Source organism: Mya arenaria, chromosome 10 (genome assembly GCF_026914265.1).
Source record: "Mya arenaria isolate MELC-2E11 chromosome 10, ASM2691426v1".
Taxonomy (NCBI): Eukaryota; Metazoa; Mollusca; class Bivalvia; order Myida; family Myidae; genus Mya; species Mya arenaria.
The window spans coordinates 71,431,354-71,453,817 of NC_069131.1; the positions used below are offsets into that span (position 1 = coordinate 71,431,354).

The 22,464-nt window shown below is 35.6% G+C and overlaps 1 protein-coding gene across 1 annotated transcript; it reads right to left on the reverse strand.

The window, feature by feature from the left end:
• Window positions 1–939: 939 nt before the first annotated feature.
• On the reverse strand, window positions 940–21,969 carry LOC128206902 (kynureninase-like). The gene is made up of 13 exons (XM_052909636.1): window positions 21,846–21,969; window positions 20,666–20,895; window positions 17,831–17,951; window positions 16,291–16,373; window positions 15,609–15,670; window positions 14,830–14,901; window positions 13,051–13,125; window positions 11,698–11,844; window positions 10,504–10,602; window positions 8,359–8,485; window positions 7,177–7,262; window positions 5,333–5,674; window positions 940–4,877 (listed from the first exon to the last, which is right to left on the reverse strand). The coding sequence occupies exons 1-13, from the start codon at window positions 21,851–21,853 to the stop codon at window positions 4,752–4,754; spliced, it is 1,578 nt and encodes a 525-aa protein (XP_052765596.1). The 5' UTR covers window positions 21,854–21,969; the 3' UTR covers window positions 940–4,751.
• Between the last annotated feature and the right edge of the window lie 495 nt (window positions 21,970–22,464).

The following is a 22,464-nucleotide window of genomic DNA, read 5'->3' on the forward strand; positions in this document are numbered from 1 at the left end:
ATGACGCGTATATTAAAACTCCATTATTGACACAGACTATTGGGAAAATAATCGTTTCTCCTATTCACTGAAGGTTGATGTCGTATATACAAATAATGGGATAAAGAATATCTTCTGACTAAGTTAAGCTAAACCATTAATTAATAGTTTGTGAGGCGTTTTCTGACGGACTCTTTCCCGTTTTCAACGAAATTAAGGGGATGGGACTATAACATTAATAAATAATAATACAAAAACTAAACTATCCTATCGAATAGGCCCTCGAATTGTTTGTTAGTGGGGAGACGCCAGTAAAGCTATTTAGTAATTGTGTTTTGATGTTATTTATCGTCATTATATCCTATACTTGGCACTATAAAAGTGAACTCATGTACATGCTCAATTACGTGTTTTTGATTTACTCTAATAAAACGAAGACATAGCGGCTTTAAGAAGTTCTCTTTACCTTCCTATACGAAATACTATTTCAACAGGAGCTTAGCCATGCCATATAAGATCTACAGGCCTGTCCGATTAGGGGATCAACGGCATGCTCCGCTGTTGTTCATCTTTTTTAAGTCTATAAACGCACATTTTCCGAAAAAAGTCCTACTCGGGAGTCCATGGTATGCTACCCAGAATGCATTTCAAAGGAAAAAGTACCCGCGCATGCGCAATGAATCCGTGAACTAGCCTACTGTTTTCAACCTCAACGCCCGAAGAAGCGATATCCGGCATATCCAAGACTCTAAAAGCACGTGTTTTTAAAATGATTTACCATGCCTGGGCCAATTTGAGTCTACGAAGAGCTACGCACGTGCATAGAAGCAAAATCAATCCGTTGTTTATCATAGAGGGTATTGTTATTTTAAAAATCGTAGAGACATCTATTTACGAAACTATTGTCCGGTTATTTATTTTAAACAATATAAATATTATGCAATTAATATTGACAACGAGATGTTACAATATTCGTTCAATCGATTCTCATAAGATGACAAAGATGACTGATATCAACAATCGATTCAAAGTAAAGGTTCGTGTTTATTTTTGGATTTTAAAACGGCGTGGCCGGACGCAGACCTGCGTCGACTAATCGTTCTGTAACTTTTGCTAAAATGGAATGGCTTGAATCTTTTTTTATATACAGTCGAACCCCGTTGGTTCGAACTCGTTTGGCTTGAATTCCTCGTTGGCTCAAACTAGATGTAAATGACCGATTCTTTATACTGAAGGTAAACAATTCCGCTTTGCTCGAATTTTCTGAGGCTCGAGGTATTTTCGCCTCTCCCTTGCAGTTCGAGCCAACGGGGTTCCTCTGTATTCTAGTTTCTTGGTGCAGGTATAATTACATGTAGGTTAACAGTTCGAAAGACGAAACCCCGGAATCTTAAAGATTTATTTTTATATAATTATCTAAAATATAATATTGATAATAATAATAATTGTATTTATAAACTCAACAAATGACCAGAACCAAACATTTTTCTATATGTTTCATTAAAATAAGCTAAGAAATAACATGTTTAGTTCATTTAAAATATAATCCTTTTTATTGCATACATGAACTCCATATTTATGAATGCTTAAGAATGATAATTTAATTCATTTCACAAATATACAGAATAAACATGTATGATCAATTCAGTAAAGCCACGAGCAGAATATTTTTAGTTCTCATGTACTTGTTTAATTACAGTCGAACCCCGTTGCCTTGAACTCGCTTGGCTCGAATACCTCATTGGCTCGAACTAGATGTAAAGGACGGACTTATTTATACTGATGTTAAGCATTCCCGCTTGGCTCGATTTTTCCGAGGCTCGAGGTATTTTCGTCGGTCCCTGGGAGTTCGAGCCAACGGGGTTCTAAATGCGTAGGATTTTTTTTCAAATTTAAAAAAAAAAGAAGAAAAAAAGAAAACATTTATGAACTCAATATATAGGAAAAAGATACATATATAAATCATGTAAAGAAAATGAATTCTTCATGCAGGGAGGTCTTATCAGTTAAACATTATTTCATAATAAGCAATTTGTTAAAGCATAGCTAAACAAGAGATGTTTGTCAAACATTATGCCCCCCCCCCCCCCTGAGCGCCATGTTGTTAGGATTATATGGACAATTGAATAAAATATGCATGGACCGAAATGACAGCTGATTTGTCACTGACATTGGATGCCGTTGAGGCAGTTTTAAGATTATGACTATTCAAAGTTTGAAGATAAGAGTGTGTTATGACCACTCTATGATCTCAAAATGCATAGGAGTCATCAGCTTGTCACAGAAAAAACTTTTTTCGTTCAAGGTCTCTGTAACCTTGACCTTTGACCTTATGACCCCTAAAATCATGGGGGGGGTCATCTACATGTCAGACACAACTCTAAGTCAAGTTTGAGGGCCATGGGTGCAGGCATTGTCGAATTATCACTAAACATTTTCGCATTCAAGGTCACTGCGAACTTGACCTTTGACCCAATGACTCCTTAAATCAATAAGGGTCATCTACTGGTCAAGCCCAACTTCCATGTCAAGATTGATGATCATAGGTTCAGGCATTGTTGAGATATCACTGGGAGAGGTTTTGTTAAAGGTTACTGTGACCTTGACCATGGCCCGATGCCCCCAAAGTCAAGAAGGGTCATCTACTGGTCAGGCCCAACCTTCATGTCAAGTTTGACCATAGGTTACGGAATTGTCGAGTTTGCTTTCAAGGTCACTGTGACCTTGACCTTTGACCCCTAAAATCAGTAGGGGTCATCTACTCGTCAAGCCCAACCTCCAATTCAAGTTTGAAGGTCATGGCTGCAGGCATTGTCAAGTTATCACTCGACAACCTTTTACCATTCAAGGTCACTGTGACCTTGACCTTTGGCCCAATGACCCCCAAAAACAATAGGGTGTCATCTACTGGTCAGGCCCAACCTTGAAGTCAATTATGTGGGCCATGGGTGCAGGCATTGTTGAGTTATCACTCAGACAACCTGTTACCATTCAAGGTCACTGTGACCTTGACCTTTGACCCAATGAGCCCCAAAAACAATAGGGGTCATCTACTGGTCAGGCCCGACATCTATTTCAAGTTTGATGACCATACGTCCAGGAATTGTTGACAAGCTTTGGTCTACCGACAGACCGACGGAGTGACCGACAGACCTGTGCAAAGCAATATACCCTTCTTCTTTGAAGGGGGGGCATAATAAATGACAAAGTTTACTGGGTACACTATGTTGACCTTGACATGACCTTGACCTATGGTGACCTTAATGGGCGGTTGTTAGAAAGCTGACAATTGTGCACAACATACTACAAATATTAAAGTCAATACATATTTTTGCTAAATAGTTAATATAAATATAGTAATAATGACAAGTCATTGGATCTGAAAACTGTGGCCATCTTGGCTGTTGTCTTGGTTACCATGAAAACCTGCCTGATGCCAGCTGTCCATCCTTTCAAATAATGACCTTCAGATCATCCGTCACCTTGATGACAGAAGGTAGCAAACCCTTCTATAGTTTAATGTCACATGACTCCTTCTGGCATTCACATTTTAATGCTCCAACACAGATATACAAAGAAAAGCTCTGGACAAACAAACAAACACTTGGTTAGACTAGTTATAAATGCAATATAAACAGCATGTTAAAAGTAACAGTATTTATATGTACTGCAAGCACCATGTAAGTAGTAAAGGCAGATTTGATGTAGATAAAATTTAATTTTAGAGTTTGACAAAATAGTGCCAATAACAATTTATTAATTGATTTGAATTAAGATCAAACAACAACAAAAAGATATTTCTTTGAAAAGCATTATAATTAATTTCAGCAAAAATGTTACAGGTAGTTCTTTTGCATTACAAACAAAATTAAAATTTACACCAACTTGAAGCATTTACATATGAAAGCGTTCCTTAAACAATATTCCCCTGAAATTCAATCCATTCCCTGGGATGGTCTTCAATATGGGACTTAAATTAATCTGATGGTCATACATCAATGATTTCATTCACACTATTGGTCAGTTATTAATAACAAGTAATCCAATTAGCTCCATCGTTCTTAGATCCAATTAAGACCAATACTGAATACCAGCCCACCTTTCATGACAAATATTTATCCCTGCCCTGTTAAGGACATTTTGATTATTTTATCTATTTACAATTTATCCAATACAAGTACCTTAATATGCACAATTAAGCTTGTTATTTTATCGAGCCATTGTTGATAATGTTAAATTTTGATGACAGGTGATCCAATAAAATAATTGTTTCTTTTGAAAGGGTATTACCTGCTAATCATTAATATGTAAAATAAATGACAGAAAATACTTGATAATGCTTTAATTCATTTAAAATCCGACAGATGTGAGCTGGTCTATGTTGCATCCTTTCACAACCAACAAAACTTTTTTGTGAATTCTTTTTAGTATAACTTTTACATTCATTCTGCGCTATACTATAAGTATCTTCCATGGCAGAAAGTGTAAGATAGGTTCATTCTGACCCGAGCGTAGGGTGTTTTGTGAAAAAGATGTTTACTGAGTTTCCGCAAAACACCCTGCTCGAGCCTTCTTACACAATGGCATAACTGTGCTGAAAATATTTGTACAAATTTCACGTAAATACCAGTAATTGCTTTTGAAATATGCCCTAAGGCTTTGCATAACATTGTCAACCCCTCATCCATGAACAGCACCAAAACCATAACAACAATCAAACAGTTTATAAAAAATAAAAAATCTAAAAATGTTTATTATTCTATATCAGGGCCTCATTCAAGCTCGTGGGCCGCATGCAAGGAATCATCAAGAAGCTGCATAAATCTGTGGACGTCCTCAAATGAGCAGTAGAGGGGGGCAGGGGCTACACGAATCACGCTTGGTTTCCGTTCATCACACTGAAAAAATAGATTGTCACTTAATTCAGGTATTACACACAGATGACTGTGTAAGTTTTCTGACCAATTCGGGGCAGAAATTTATCCCCATTCCTACTGCTGAACATATTCCTTTTCCTAAATGTGGATTTTTTTTACAATTTATGTGTTCAATTTTCATATTGAATAATTGAACCCAAAAAAATGTTTTTGTAATGAAGAGTTGGTGAGTTACTAAAGTAACAAACTTGTTCACATTTTTTCTAATTTTTAAAGCATTATTGTTCTTTTCTTGTAAATTCCAATTTTAGTCAAATGGCATATTTTTCCCAATTGGGAAGGCCCTGGAAAAGGCAGTGGATTGATGTATTGTTAAGTAATATTAAGACAAAGCAAATTTTCACGAAATGAAAATAATAAAGGTTTAACACAAAACTGTCTTAGCAATCCAGATCAAGGAAGATATATAGACTCACCACAACCCCTCGTTTCATCAACTCCTTAAACACCTGGGTGATATTGATGTTGAACGACAGCGAGAGTTGAGCCCCCCTCTGATCAGGGTCTGACGGGGTGAAAATATCCACATACACGTGCTTCTTGTGATCATCGTCAGCCCCGTTCCTATCACTTACTTTTTCCTTACCACCATTTTGAATGACATTCTGTAAGCCACCATCACTTTGGCCATTCAGTTTTTTCTCAAATTCTTTCTTGTTGCTTGGGTATCCATACTGAGTGATAATTCTCGCCTCTAAATATCCAGTCAACAGTCGACTCTTGGCGACAATATCCTTCATGGATGTTTTCTGAAATATCTGAAATTGAAAATAAAATCCAATGGTTAAATAATAATAATAATAATAATTCTGCACTAGGAAGTATTCAAACATGGTGCAAGTATTATGCAAAATGATATGCTAGGAGGGACGTTAAAAGGGAGTCCTGTGTGACAGTGCTATACACTTGTGCCCGTCAAAAGAACCAGGTTAACTCTTACCAGTGCTCCATTTCGTCTGTGCACTATGCTCCAAAAAACATTATATGACTAACAATCTTTTCAGAGCACCCGCAGAATTGGCCTTGCAGTGTGAGTATATATAAACTTACAAACTCCAGTACATAACATATTAACTGTGAACAATTTGGACATGACAAAACTCTTTAGACAATAGGCATTAATCAAGAAATATTTTGGCAAGAGGAATGAATAATGCTTACACTAGTGTACCAGTATTCATAGGTCAATTTGAAAGGTACATCTTGAACAATTTCTGATTTTTCTAGGGTTTTTTACACACTATAACATCAACAAAATTTCTCAAAAGAAAAGACTTGCTTAAAAAGGAGCACATGAATCCTTTGAACATGGCTTATTTTTAACTATGGACTCTATGCACTACAATCCAAGCCAATATTTTTCTACACTGGCCTGAAGAATAAGATGTACACATTATTCAAACGCCACTAAATATGAAGTGAAATGTTAACAGTCCTGGGCTGGCATTCATTTAATCAGTCATTTGTCGTATGATATGACTTCTTAATTATGTCAAAAGAACTTCATATTCATTGACTTTTATGAATTCATAAATTTATGTAAAAAAAGACATACAAATATATTTTAGTTTTGGACTATGAAAATTTCATGAAAACCTGGGCCACATTTCAATAAAGATTTTAATTTTCCAGGCGTAACCCCTGTTTGGGCGTAAACTGCGTTTTTATGAAATAATATCATAAGAACACTTATCCCATACAAAATGCCTGTACTCCAAGCACTCTAAAGCAGTGTAAGATTTACGACTAAGATATCTTATAGAAACAAGGCCCATCCCAGTGGTCATTGTGACAAGCAATAAGTGACGTAATAAAGAATAATTCCTAAACAATTGAATAGCGACATTTTGTTTTTATTGTTATTTAGGGCTGATCAGTTTCACATCCTATCACTATTTCACTGTTTTCTCTAGAAATACAAAAAAAAAACATGGTAAAACAAAAGTAACCAAAAAAAAGTAATATTTTGTATTCAGCTTAAAACCACAAGCAAATTTATTATATACCATCATCGAAAATAACTTCAAAACAAAAATAATACAGCAGAAGAATTTGCTTTTACGTTCATTATTTGTTAAATATACTAAGTCTTATTAACGTTTAAATGCAGCTTATTATTCTTTCAAACAACTTAAGCTCAAACCAATTCACTAACTATTTATTTCAAATAAAAAAAATGAAAATTGATTGCAATGGCTTGTACAATTCATTCTAATAATCCATTTTCATTTTAGACTGATTTTCAATCCATGGTATTTACCTCTAGACTGGCTTTGATTGAAGGACAGAGCATGCCCGGGGTGTTACTGAGACGGTAGCCACGGGCGCCTGGATATGGGTCAAACTCTGAAACAATGAATTACATCATAAGGATAGACTATCTATCTATTTAAACCAAACTTGAATGTCCTAGCCCCCCTGACAGTTTAGGTTAATGAATTTAGCAGCAAAAAGTTACCGTATTAGATGAATTTTTCGAAAGGCTAATGCAAAAAAAATCCTTCACCCGGTAGTTTGTTTGGCTTTCCCCACCCACAATATTAGGTGTGAGTAGGAAGGTTTACAATACTCTTAGGGCTATTCCATTTAAACTAGGGATGCAAACAAATATTCAAATATTCAACGTTGTTGTATTCGAATGTCAAAATTGGCATTTGAATATTTGATTTGTTGTTGTTGAATAAATAGAATAATGAATATTTTGCTTACAACTCTGTTGTTGTGTATACAATTTGTTTGTCTTGTTCTTACAATGATTGGCCCATAATGCCAGAGGTGTGAATGTGATGACAGTACACTAAACACGCATCATGTCATTTAGGGACATATCGTCGGGTACTAGAAAAAGTCCCTGTAATTTTACAATAACTGGCTATTAGAAAAGTGACATCAAAAATTTCAACTATTTTCGGTAAATTAAAATGCCTTAGCCAAATGAGGATTATAGGAATCGGCCTTCACACCAATGTGTAGTCTTGGCTGCAAATTCAGCTGTGCAACATAGCTCAAATCGCCGTGATGATATAAATGGAATATGCTACAATAATGTAGTTTAATACATGTATGTGCTTTAAACTGATGGAGTGCTTTTCCATTACGCCATTTGACCAGGAAGTTCACATTGTTTACAAAAATGAAGGCAGTGGGATTGAAATTATTCGAATTTGTTTTGTTTCTTGTTCATAATGTACTGCTTTTTTTCATTATGAAAATGGGAAATCTTAGAGGCTCATTTGGGGCAAATCAGTGTCTGCCGCGCGTAGGGTTAAAATGCCCCAGCTATTACTTTAGCAAATAATAACAATAATGGTTTAATACAACTTCTAAAATATATATTTTGGTAATCGATTATTCGAATATTCGATCGAAAGAATTACTGAATATTCAGATATTAATTCTGCCATTTGTTTACATCACCAACTTAAACATATATTATTCTTACTGTTATCCATGTTGAATCGCGTGTCTAGTTTGTGACCCCACCAGCCAGTCAGGCGAGGGTAGTCATGGTTAAAGTGGCGTTCATGTACAAACAATCCAGATAGACAGCCAGCCCCGCTGTTCATGTACTGCAAAATACATGTCACATGTTTTAGAATGTTCAACAAGATTGCCGCAGAAAGAACGTCAGCACACACACACCTGTTTGCTTCAATCATAAAGGGACATAACTCAACACTTATTAGAAAGAACGTCAGCACACACACACACACCTGTTTGCTTCAATCATAAAGGGACATAACTCAACACTTATTAGAAAAAACGTCAGCACACAGACACCTGTTTGCTTCAATCATAAAGGGACATAACTCAACACTTATTAGAAAGAACGTCAGCACACACACACCTGTTTGCTTCAATCATAAAGGGACATAACTCAACACTTATTAGAAAAAACGTCAGCACACACACACCTGTTTGCTTCAATCATAAAGGGACATAACTCAACACTTATTAGAAAGAACGTCAGCACACACACACCTGTTTGCTTCAATCATAAAGGGACATAACTCTACAACTATTAAAGCCAGAGTAATGGGCCTTGCTATAGATGTGTGTATTACCTTTAAAGCTGCACTCTCACAGATTGAACTTTTGACAACTTTTTTATTTTTTGTCTTTGAATGAGCCAATTCTTGCGAAAATCCATGGAAACAAGTTATATAAGACTGCTTACAAAAAATCAGATCGAAGATTTTTCTATTAAAGCTAAAAATTTGATGTTTAATGTATTTTTCTTAAACCGTTAGTAACGGTTTAAGCCATAAAATATTAATTTTCAAAGGGAAATATGAAAATCTGCGATCTGATTTTTTGTCAGCAATCTTTTATCAATGGTTTGCAGATATTTACGCAAAAATTTCCTCTTTTCAAGACAGAAAATAAAAATGTTGTAACAACATTATATCTGTGAGAGTGCAGCTTTAACAACACAAGTTTCAATTAATAATCTTGAATGGATATCAGTTTAGGTCAAGGTCAAAGTTCATACAGAAAGGAAACTCCAAAAACATCACCATGTCTATGACAACACCTCTACAGATGAGACTAAACACTTTTACATGTATTGATATACTGTAATTTATCCACAATGCTCAAGGAAAGGGATGTAAAGTTTAATATGTATGACTAATTATTCTATGTCCTTATTACTCTTACTAATCTTGAGCACCGCAAGACATTGCTGACATCCATGTTTCCGTATATATGTTTGCGGTCTGTTTATTTAAGCCTAAATTATGGAACTTAATAAGAATACAGTCGAAACTCGATGGCTCAAAAATACTTCGAGCCTCGAGAATATCGAGCCAAGCGGGATTGCTTAGAGAATTATTTTTTTTATTCCTTACAAAACATTTTGTTTACCTCGATTGTTATTGGCCTCGCTATCTTCGCAAGTTAAGAGTATTTATTGGACTTTCTTCACAAGTTAAGAGTATTTATTGGACGTATTTACACATCTTACAGTTCGTAACATGACTTACTAGATACTTAGAAAATATCATTTGATTTTTACTATTTATTAATAAAATACATTTATGCGAAAACTACACACAAGCAATTTTAAACAACAAGTAACACAAACAAAGCTTTTAAGTCATATCAAAATGTATTGAAATTTGTTCATGGAAAACAATTAGAGACAGAACTTAAAGTTTATTCAAACTGTGAAACCATTTAATTTTGATAATAATTATAATAAAATCAAGCAATTTTTAGTGATAAGTGCCTTGTGTTAAATAAAGCCAACCAAACAAAACAAAGTGTGAGATTCTTACCTGAGCCCCCGAAAATGATATCGACCCAAGCAAACAAAACAAAGTGTGAAATTCATTTGGGACTGCAAAAATGACATCGAGCAAGAAAAAATATCGACCCTCAAGATATCAAGCCATCAGATTGAATTTTATATGAACAAAGAGTAAAACAAAATCGGTCCTTTAAATCTGGTTCGAGCCAACGAGGATATCGAGCCATGAGATATCGAGCCAACGAGTTCCAACTGTATATCTGTTCAATGTTGTTAAAAAAATGTTTAACAAGTGATGGCCAACATCCATGATTTGGTTGAGAAGTGTTACCTTACCTTATATGTACACCAAGCAGCAAAGTCTACGTCCCAGTCGTGCAGAGACAACTCCACGTTGCCAGCGGCGTGCGCAAGGTCCCAGCCCACCACACAACCCTGAAATGTGAAATATGTTAATGTGTTGTTCTTCATCAAAACTGGGTTCTGTTAGTTAACATACAGACGGACGGACAGAACAGCTGGGCCCATGTTCATTATCATCTTGAGCTTGACTTCTAGACTCAATACTCTGAACACCAATTCCTAAATTCAACAATTATAATTTCTATCATTTTTATTACAAAAGGTGTGTCACCATTAGTTCAACTGTTTATTGTTTACACATACAGCAATTTTCAACATCAAAGTATTAGTACTAGCAATTTTAAAATTAAACAAGAGATGCTTATGAAACATGTATGCCAACTCCCACCACACCCATCTCTTATGGCAGGCATCAATTCATTTCACAATTAATGTCTGTGGGTTACGTTTGAAGGATATAAAATTGGCTTAGTTATTGACCAGTTTTAAATGTTGTTACAGATTTGATGATCTACGTTTACCAGTAACACATCTATGCATCCACATGACAGCACTGAATAAGTAAAAAAAAAAAACTAGTTATCACAATCCTAAAATAATCTTGTGACCCTTATGCACAACCGACCTTCCCACCGAGTTTGATGACTTTAGGTCCAAACATTCTCTTTTATTAGATTATTCATAGATTTAACATCCTTAAAAGCTGTATACTTGTTATAACATTGTCATATATGCATCTCTGTTTAACGTTCGCGAAGTTTGTAAATTGTATTTGAATATGAATGTTTACCATTCAATACTTCTCCAATGCTATGTTATATTGCAAAGACATGAGTTTTGACCTGATGACCTCATTATCAACAGGTGTCATCCGTTTGTCATAACAAACATCCCATACCTGTTGTTTTTTTTGTTATAAATCAGACAAGATTTTGTTACCCATGGACCTACCAACATGTGCAAAGCAAGGGGACAAATTAAGATAACTTTTTACAGCCTCATAGAGAACAACTTCTATGTTATATTGATCATGTCATACCATTAACAGTAATCATCTTTGTTATTTTTTCTCATGTCAAAGATGGGTGATTTATGTCACGTTAAATATTTGGTATGTGCTATTGTACGCCACTGAAACGCATGAGGGAGATACCGTTTGCTTCTTACCTTTTCATGTCCAAGACGTGTGATTTCTGCCATGTTAAATTTCTGGCCTGTGTAATATTGTACGCCGCTAAAACACACAAGGGCGATACTGTCTCCGTGTTTTTCAATCATGGCCATAATGTCCTCATGATGTAGCATTTCCTCACCCTGGTAGCATACAAAATACAGTTATATTTGATGGGAAAATCTTTTCAATGAGCAGATCATACAATACTTTTTTTATTCAAGGGAAAGAAAAATATTGAATTTGCTAATTAAAATATCAATTCCATTTTTAAGATGCATAGAAGTACTCAATGTTTTAATCTTGAGAGATTATGTTGTGTAATACTGTTTGCCCCTTAAAAACACGAAGGCAATAGTTTCTCGTTTCTGACACTGTTTTGCTGTCTTGATATTGTTCATTAGATGGCCCCCAACAACTCTTAATTGGCCACCTGTTTTCTATGCTTTAAGTATTGAAAGTGTGTCCATAATGATTAATTAAGGTGTCATGAATAAGTGGGTAAGAATCACTACATCTGCGTCAGAACTTGGGTCCTTATATGAGGGGTGATGAGAAAAAGCCCCTTGTAGGCAACGACCTAAAGATATAACAAAAAAATTTAAGACAGAGAAGTTAAAAAAAGTTGTATTGATTATTATATGTACATATAAAAGCGTGACGCTGAACTGTTTACATTAAATAAACATTATGTGTAAGGGTGATTTTATTATTATCAAAACAACAACCTTAAGAATATCACAAATAACAGAGAAGTAAAATACAAAAGAATTGGTTTTTTATCACAGTTAAAATCATTAACATGTTACTGCGCCAACAGCATTGAAAAAGCTTTGCATCAAACTTCAAAGTATCCAGTAAAGCAATGTTAGAGGCACTAGACACCAGAAGATATGATTGCAAGAAAAAAAGAAAACTGTCAAAATCTCACATACATTGACATTGTTGTGTATGCATTGAATCGTACATACTGATGTGTCACATGGCTTACGGCATAGGCATCTTTTACGCTTTTAGCACATTTTTTTCGATTTGAAATTTATGGGGTAGTCTACCACGTAAATGCCAGTAAGATTAAAAAGAGCATTGGTATATTTATCTGAGCTCTTTCTCAGGTATGAATTAATCTAGGAAACCATTATGCGTTATTTTTAAACAGGGAAACACAGATGAGACAGCAACTTGATTGTTGTGTTTATTATTTCAATCATGTAAGATTATGTATTATCAGCTTCCTACTTGCTTGCGATGACAACTCTAGGCTTTTATTTGCTGATTTTGGGACCATCTGGTGTCTAGCCCCTTTAATATCTCAAATGTACCAGTACAACATAATGGTGTTGTATTACCTCCCTTGGTTTTAAACACAGGAGAGCTGTCTCTGGGTCGTATCCCTTTAGTCTGATCTGGCTTTCAAAGGCATACTGAAATAAATATCATAGTTCCTACTGAAACTGGCTTGTTTCACTAATCACAACAGATTAACATAATTTATGCATGACAAGACATCAGCAAGGGACATAAATCTGCATATTATTTATTTTTCATCTTCTATATAATAAGAAGTAGGGGATATCGTGTGAGTCCGTTGATCTGTGGGGTTGTCTCACTTTGAGTGTCTTGCATGAAGTTGCAACAGCATGAAATGGAAGGTTGGCATGTGATGTTGATATCACATGCAACGTAATCTGATAAAATTCCACAAATCCAAAGACTAACATAGGTTGTTGTTGTTTTTTAATTTCATACCAATATATTTATATATATAAAAAAATGGCAATATTCAAACTACATAAATTAAAAAAAATAATCTTAATTTAAAAGAATTGCAGAATTAGAATTGCATATATGTGCCATTGTGTGATAAGGAATCACATTGTACAATAAGAAAATAATGAAATGTATCAAACTGTACATGTATTTCCTAAATAAATGTTTTCAAAATAAATGTAACTAAACTTTGTAAAGATTTTTGCTGGTCAAGTCTTATTGATTGACTTAATGGGAATAACACTGCATTTTAATTGTTTAAATGTATTGAAGAAATGGCAAACACCAAAACAATATTGTTTTTAGGGATTTCATACAAAACTTTCTGTAAAATGTAAGTGAAAATGAATGAGCCTAGCAGTGAAAGAATATGACCAAAAATAACATAACATAAACATAAAGTTATCAATATTTTGTCCAAGCAGGCCATACACACCCACAGAACTTCTAAAACACTCCTTTATCTACCAGTAAATTTCTTCCCTGGAAAAAAAGAAATTTGTCAAAATCCCTAGGGTTGTAAGAATTCAAGCCATAAACAAGAAATAGGAAAGAAATAGGCCATGTCTATCCACCAGGTGGCAGGCTCACCAAGTCTGTCGAAATCAGGCCTGTCAGCAAACATCAGCAACCAATTGTAAAAAAAAACTTGGAAAAGTTGTCAACAGGTTATCTTAAGGCTAGTTTGCACATTGAAATAATTTGGTTGGTTAAAATCATTTTTTGAATAAATCTTGACCTATCAATGAACATTTCGGCTAACTTAAATTAAACCAAAGATTTAACCTGTTTTACGAACTGTCTCCCTGGCCTTGTGGTTAAGGCGTCCGCCAACAGAGCGGGAGGTCGTGGGTTCGATCCCAGGCCGCGTCATACCGAAAGACGTTAAAAGCTGGTACAAGTAGCTCCCTTGCCTGGCGCTCGGCATTTAAAGGGTAGTGCTTGGAAAAGTGGTATACTAAGTACTGGTTCAACCCAGGAAAGTTGTATCCCATGTATCGGTGCTTTACACCAAGCAGGTTAAAGAACCAAGAGGTCTCTTCGCAAAGAGCTAGGTTTCTTCAAGTCTTCCAATGTCTGGATTTGACTGCGAATTGCTGTCACTTCTATGTTATGTCACTTATGGCATTTAAACACAATTTAAGTTGTGATGGCGTCATGCGACGGTGGCGTAACGTAGGCAATGGAGAGTGCACAGCGGGGTCAAGCCATAATGCAGGCAATGGGCGCGGGAAGACCTTGATTAACTCAAATAAACAAACATAACCGGTTTTATACCATTGGATGCAGCTGACATACCTGGTAAGTCTGCTATATGCCCAGGTGAGGCAAATAAGTGATAGATGAAGTATACATACATGATCTGATGGGAATGCATGTGCCTCACACAGGATCTTGAACCTCTCTGGCGTCGGTCTGTAAAACGATACCTGCAGATGGAAGAAGAAACATGCTTCACACGATCTTGTTCTCAATGTACCTCAATAGCAGAAATAGGCTTTATAGTTATTTGAAGGTAAACATGGATATGTGATTTGAAAGTAATTCAATTATGTTCAGAGTAATATCTATGATGTGACATGTTTTGAAAGATACTTTCAGCATTATTTACAGTTCTATATAAGTACAAACATTTTCTATTTGATAATAACAACAACAGATCCCTTACCTTGATAATTAAAAAAAGTAATAATAAAGCACTCTTTTCTTGAATCGTCTCTTCATGATATGGAGTTTAAATAGATAAATTGATCCCATGGTGTGTTAATGTATAACTTAATATGGTGTTTTAATACATAACATGATCCCATGTTGTTTGAATGTTTAAATATATAAATTGAGCCTATGGGGTTTAAAAAGACAATGTAAATGAAATTGTATTAATTGCATAAAACCTTTCCTTTATCAAAACAGAATAATTGTTTAGTGTTTCAGCACTAGCCTCATCATATTGAGTAGTACTGACTGAGTTGTTTCCCTTACCAGCAGTAGAATGATGCATATGGACTCAAACCTCCCCTGGCTTTCCCCTTGAATACAAAAAGTATGAATCTAAAACTCTAAAACTAAAGGGGGACAACTCATAGTCTATCAAGGGGGTTAACTCAAGTACTACTGACTGAATTCAGTCCCTTACCAGCAGTAGATGCATATTGACTGTGAGTCCGTTCATGATTCCAACCTCTCCAGGCTTCCCTCCTGAATGGAATAAGTAATAAAGGTAAAAGGTATTGATATATCTCATACAAAGCAATAGAATAATATACAAATATTCACTTCAAAGTCTCGAAAACATTCATTGCTAGAATTGGATAAATCAGCGACTTTAGGAACAATTAATTTTTTATAGGCTTTCTGGTGGTTTATGGAGTTTTATCATATTGATATTCTTCACTGTTTTGCAAATTCAGCCCGCTCTCAGTTCCAAATCAAACCTCAGTGTGCACAGGGCTGGGACACAATTTCAAAGACGCCATTTCCAAACTGACGTTACGTGATGGTGCGCCTACAAATTGACGCTTTTTCTATAAAAGGTGGAATTAAATTACTTTTAACTTGAATTTTTGGCATATACTAAAAAGAAAAATAGTTTGTTTCAGTGTAAGATAGCAATATATTTCAACTCATGGATGCCACTCATGAAATATATCATTTTGGTGCTCACTTAGAGAAATATTATAGATCTTGCACTGAAATAAACTATTATACTCTATAGATCCATTTTGTTTCAGCTTTCCCCACTTTTTATCTTCATTTTCTTTACATGGAAAGATTTATTATTTTAAACATGAAAGTGGTATTACATATACCATACTTACCAACAAGTGTACACATCTGGTCATCCAGGCCTTCATCACACCAGGCCCAGGGAAGTGCCCCCCGAGTGTGACCTTCTAGGGCTCTGAAATACACACACAGAAATAAGTAGATAAGGATGAGGGCCAGGGAAGTGACCCCTGAGTATGACCTTCCAGGGCTCTGAAATATACATACAGTTATATATAGGGTGGGATTTGCTGCTACGGGGCTTGCTGCTTCATAGTTAAAAAGTGGCCGTAAAGTCATCAACTTTCAAAAGCAAAAAACTATTCGTATTATGTAACCTTTGCAAATTTACAACCTGTATTGGCCACATTCTTGAGGTTCAATTTAGATAAATTCATACCTTGCTAGTTTTTTAAATTTGCAACCACACAAATTCTAGAGCTGTCTTTTTACATTTGTGGACTTGGGGAGTGGCCCTTAAAAGGGGAGTTTAGCTTTATTTTTACTAAAAACAGGAAATTTGCAAGATGACACAAACAAAACAAAAGGAAAAATCATTTAAATGCATTATGTAACAACCACGTATCATAACAAACTTCACAATGTAGAGTCAATAATAAATAGGGATGGCTAGGAGTACCTGAGTACTTGAGTACTAATTCACTACTTGAGTATTCAAAAGTACTGGCTCTTTGCCAACAAGACAATGTACTGTATTGAGGAATGGGCCTCATATCAGGCTGTCGCGTAACGTAGTTACGTATAAACACTTTAAAGTGTCACGTAACATAAAAGTTACGTATGAAACACTTTAAAGTAATAACAAAAATCAATAGTAGAATTCAAAGTTTATTTGGAACAAAAAGCAAATATTTCATCATGATGATCAAATGTAGATTTACTTAGATGCTGACAGTTCGTGATAGCCGTTGGCTATTAGACCAATTAGCTTGACAGTTCATGACTGTAGAATACGTTCTTTTTGTATATAACAAATAATTAAATATGCACACCTGTCACTAACCAGACGAAAAAAGTAGTATATATGAACGCATGTTTTAATGTTAAGAGAGTTGGGTTAGGCAAGGCAAGGAACGCGGCCTTGGGTCCTTAATGGACGGCAGTTAGGATGTGGGATTACCTTAAATGTCATGCTGTATTATATACTGATTATTATGCTTAGAAAGAACGTGGAACAATAAAGACTTAGAACACTTGAACGGTTGTTAGTTGGTTACTAAACGAACTATCACGAAAGTTAAGTGAGCGTTGGCATTACGGGACAAGGCCTGAGCTTTCAAAATTAAATATTTTTAAAGCCTCGCGTTAACCACGAAAGTTAAGTGAGCGTTGGCATTACGGGACAAGGCCTGAGCTTTCAAAATTAAATATTTTTAAAGCCTCGCGTAATTTACCAAACCTACAGTGAATATGGAGAAATTCTCATGACCTGTCTGAATTGACAACACAGTACTGGTTTCTACATAGGAAACTGATTTAAGGGTGACCAGCTTTTGCCACAATCAAGCTATAAAAGGAAAATAGTATAAACTTTATACTAAACTACATAATATAAGCTGTTGTTAGACTCACTGTTTTTCCCACTTGTCCACTTCGATGTTAACATACTCTCGGGTCTTCCTGGGACAAATACCGAGGGAGTTGCCACAGAAATACACACAGTCATCTTCAGCATTGACCAAGCTCTGGTCAACTAGAAAAAAACACACACAAGCATTGACCATAGGGTTTGTGCCAGGTTTGAAAAGGACAAGGTGCTGCAGAAGAGTGTGCTAAGCGTGAGAAGGACACAGTGTAATGGGTTATGAAGAACTTTAACATTATGAATTCCACAGAAAATGATGAAAATATGTTTAATTAATTCAAGTAATATTTTATTTCAACTGCCATATTTGTGAAGTGTGTATGTATTTATAATCATATTATAAGTTTTAATCAGAGCAAAACTATTATTTGACAGTCATTTAATTCTTTTAATGCAGAAGGGCGCCCATGCTGAACTTCATGGGTGCCAAAATGTGCAACCAAAAAACAACAGGGTGAAGCACTCTTCAAACTCCCTATACCAGAGTCAAAAATATCTTATAAGTGAGTTTACCCAGTACTAATAAAGGATCTGACATGAATGGTCATAAGGAATTTTTTAAGAGTTTTATAAAATTGTCAAAAAAAAATCGCCATGGCTTGTTTCTTTTGTAATTGTAGTTTTGGGTTCAATGTTCAAAAAGAAATATAAATTGTATGATGGACATAATGAATCATTTGGTGATGATATAATTGCTTTGTTTAACAAAAAAGAGTTGTTTAACGACAAACCTTATGAATAATGATATAAACTGGGCAATTGATAATATAACTGCTCTATATTACGAGGACGGTAGGAGGATGCTTTCAGTGCTCATATACTTACAATCATTGAAGCCTCCATTCTTGGATGAATGTTGGGATTTTCTTAAAATGCAAAATCATTCATATGTAAGCAATATTCACTCTTTAAACTTGGCGTCCGATCTAAGACTGTACAAAAAATGTAAACATGCTTTTAAGAACTATTGTAGTGCCAAAACTTGAAGAGATGTACCGTATAATACATGTATGTGGGTGTGGATGTTTGCCAATATGTCTAACTTATTTTTTCAATTGCAAAAATAATTGGCTATTAACCATTTCTGAATAACAGAAAACTGCTACAAAATGTTAACAACAGTTGTTGACTGCAGACAAATTGTTGGTATTCCAAAATGTCATTCATGAAATAATTATTCACCTTTGATATATTTGGGTACATTTGGAGAGTACAAGATGAAGGAAATTTAGATTTTTTTATCCTGTTCAGATGATGACTGATATTTGCACATATACATTTATTCTCTTAGCAGCAGGGAAGAATAAATATGACATAATTTTAATGACAAATATGAGTTCTGACCTTGACCTTTGAGTTTTTGACCTAAAAACCCATAGTGGTTATCTTCAGGTCACCTCCAACCTTAATGTCAGGTTTGAGGGCCATGGGTGTATGCATTGTCAAATTAACACACAGGCAAGCTTTTTGCATTCAAGGTCACTGAAACCTTGACTTTTGACCTGATGACCTCTAAAATCAATAGGGGTCATCTACTGGACAGACCCAACCTCAAAGTCAAGTTTGAGGGCTATAGGTGCAGGCATCTGTCAAGTAATCACTCTGACATACTTTTTGCATTCAATGTCACCTTTACCTTTACTTTTGACCTGATGACCCCTAAAATCAACAGGGGTCATCTACTGGTCAGACCCAGCTTTCATGTAATGTTTGATGACCTTAGGTCCAGGCATTGTTGAGTTCATTGTTGAGTTATCACTAGATAGAGCTTTGTCAAACATTTCATGTTAAAAGTCATAGTGACCTTATCCTTAGACCCCTTAAAACAATAGGGGTCATCTACTGGTCAGGTCCAACCTTCATGTCAAGTTTGATGATCAAAGTTCCAGGAATTGTCAAGTTTTCGTTCAAGGTCACTGTGACCTTTGACCCGATGACCCCTAAAATAAATTGGGGTCATCAATTGGTCAGCCCAACATCCAAGTCAAGTTTGAGGGGACAGACATTGTCAATGTATCACTCGGACATTTAAGCATTCAAGATCACTGTAACCTTGACCTTTGACCCGATGACCCCTTTAATCAATAGGGGTCATCTACTGGTCAGGCCAAGCCCCAGTGTCAAGTTTGATGACCATAAGTCCAGACATTGTTATCACTTGGAAAAGCTTTGACAACAATTTCCCAATAAAGGTCACTGTGACCTTGACCTTTGACCCAATAATCACTTAAAACAATAGGGATCATCTACTGGTCAGGTCCAACTTTCATGTCAAGTTTGATGACGAAAGGTCCAGGAATTGTCAAGTTATTACTTGGACAAGCTTTGGTCTACCAAAGGACTGATCAACCTATCGACCGACATGTGCAAAGCAATATACCCCCTCTTCTTTGAAAGGAGGCATAATTAATGATCTGTTGAATATGATAAACATGGAAGTATTTTATATGTATTGAATGCATTGCAAATAATATATAATGATTTATATGTAGATACTGTGTATTTTGGGCCCATGGCTTTTGTTTACAACAATTTATATAAAATGAGTTGAGTTGAAAATTTATGAAAAACACTGAGGGAATTAAGGATCTAATATGAATTGCATAACTCAATGCCGAATGGTAATTACTGATACAAATTCATTGGTATTTCACATAAGCAGCCTAGATAAACATCATGCTGTTTTTGTGAAATATGAGCCCCTTTTTGGTTTAACATATCTTTAAGCAAACCAGGGAATACAGTAGTTCTAAGTAATCATTGCAATAAAAAAATAAAGCATATAAATAAATACTTAAGAGTGACACTTAAATGACAGAGACCTCCATCTAAGGTTTTCATCTTTGGGTAGTGAAAGTCTTCACGTAAGCCTCTCAGAGGGTCGATAGCGTCCATATGCCGGGCAAACTCCAGAGTGTCAAGGTCATGGTTGATCTCTTTGGCAACTTGTCGCAGCTCCTGGATGGGGTGGGGCCTGTCTGTGGCCAACATTCTCGCTTTCTTGATGATCTGAGCGTCAATAACCTCCGTGGAGGGCAAAGGCCTTGACAGTCTGTGCACAGAGAATTGAGATACACTTGAGACACCTTTTTAGTAAATATTACAAAGATATCATGCAAATATTGACATAACACTTATTATTTAGGGGGGACACGCCTCCTTACATTGACTCAGTAAACTGTTTATGTCAATACCATAGGTTATTGAAATGCAATAGATTATGTAAAAAGGTTTTAACACAAATCAACATTTATATTTTAATCGGTTCTTAGGGAGTAGATAGTAGTCCCTATTTGCACCACTTTAATTTATACAAAATCTTGGACCCACCCTTGTTTGATTAATTGTGCACTGTCACTGCCAGTGTGTACATGTATGTGTGAGCACCTAACCCTTTAACTTATGCACCAGTCAATTGTAACCACGGCCCTCCAAGGTCCAGGGGTATACCAGGGATTGCTGGAGAAATGGGCTTTGTTTATAGCTTCAAGGTGGCCCAGCGGTGCCGAGTGAATGCAGTGGTTTTGTCTTCACATCAAAAATAGTGGGGATGGGCCTTACCTAGGGTCCCTTAGGGTTGTGGGGGCATTTGGCAGGGATTTTACCAGCAGTTCATCCCCTAAGGTGAGGGATTTTACTCCGTCTTGACTTGACCGAAAGTCAAAATCCCCGCTATTCCCCAGACCTGTGGGGGCCTTGGTTGCAATTTAATGGTGCATAATGCACAATTGACAAGCACGAATGCGAAGTATCACACCAAAATCTTTCCAATGTGTATTTTGAGAAACAGTTGGAGGCGATGATAAATAATGACCAAAGAACTACGGATGTTGTAAGCTTAATACGACCATCTGACAGTACTGTACAATTTTGACTACAATTTCAAGTCATGTGCATCCGAAATATATTTTGTCCGAAGTATATTACTACCTTTTCCATGTACAAGAGTTTACGCACTCTAGGAAAATTTCGTTTGTATTTTAAGATAACAACTGAACATACCTTTTCATTTTTTATCAATGCCTCAATATTAACGAATGCAATGATAAGCAATTAACCATTTATCATTCACAAAATTGATATTTACACAAATTTAATTCGGCCTTGACCGGTGCGTGTATTTGCCGGATAACACGTGATTTTAGATGAAAGGAAGTGTGGGAAAGTTTTCTTTCAAATAATTGCGATGTATGCACTATTTAAAGCGGCACATACTTTGCATGATGTTATTAAAGTTTGTATGAATTAGATATTTTTAGCCTCAAAATAACCATCAATATTATATATGATTATTTATTAACATAGAACTAACCAACATTTGGTAAACAAACGCGCCGGCCATGTCGGATCTCTGAAGAAAGTTTTCGCTCGTATGAAAACATCGTGGACGCGATAATGTCAGGAATGCCACCATCTCCAAATTTACTTATTCATTTATTTATTATTAATTTATTTATTATTATTATTATTATTATTATTATTATTATTAATTTATTTTTTTTATTTTTTTTCGGGGGGGGGGGATTTTAGCCTGCAGTCTCGATCTGATATATTTTCAGTCTCCATGTATGTTACATTTAATATACTACTGTAATTATGTATAACAGAGTGTATATACAGA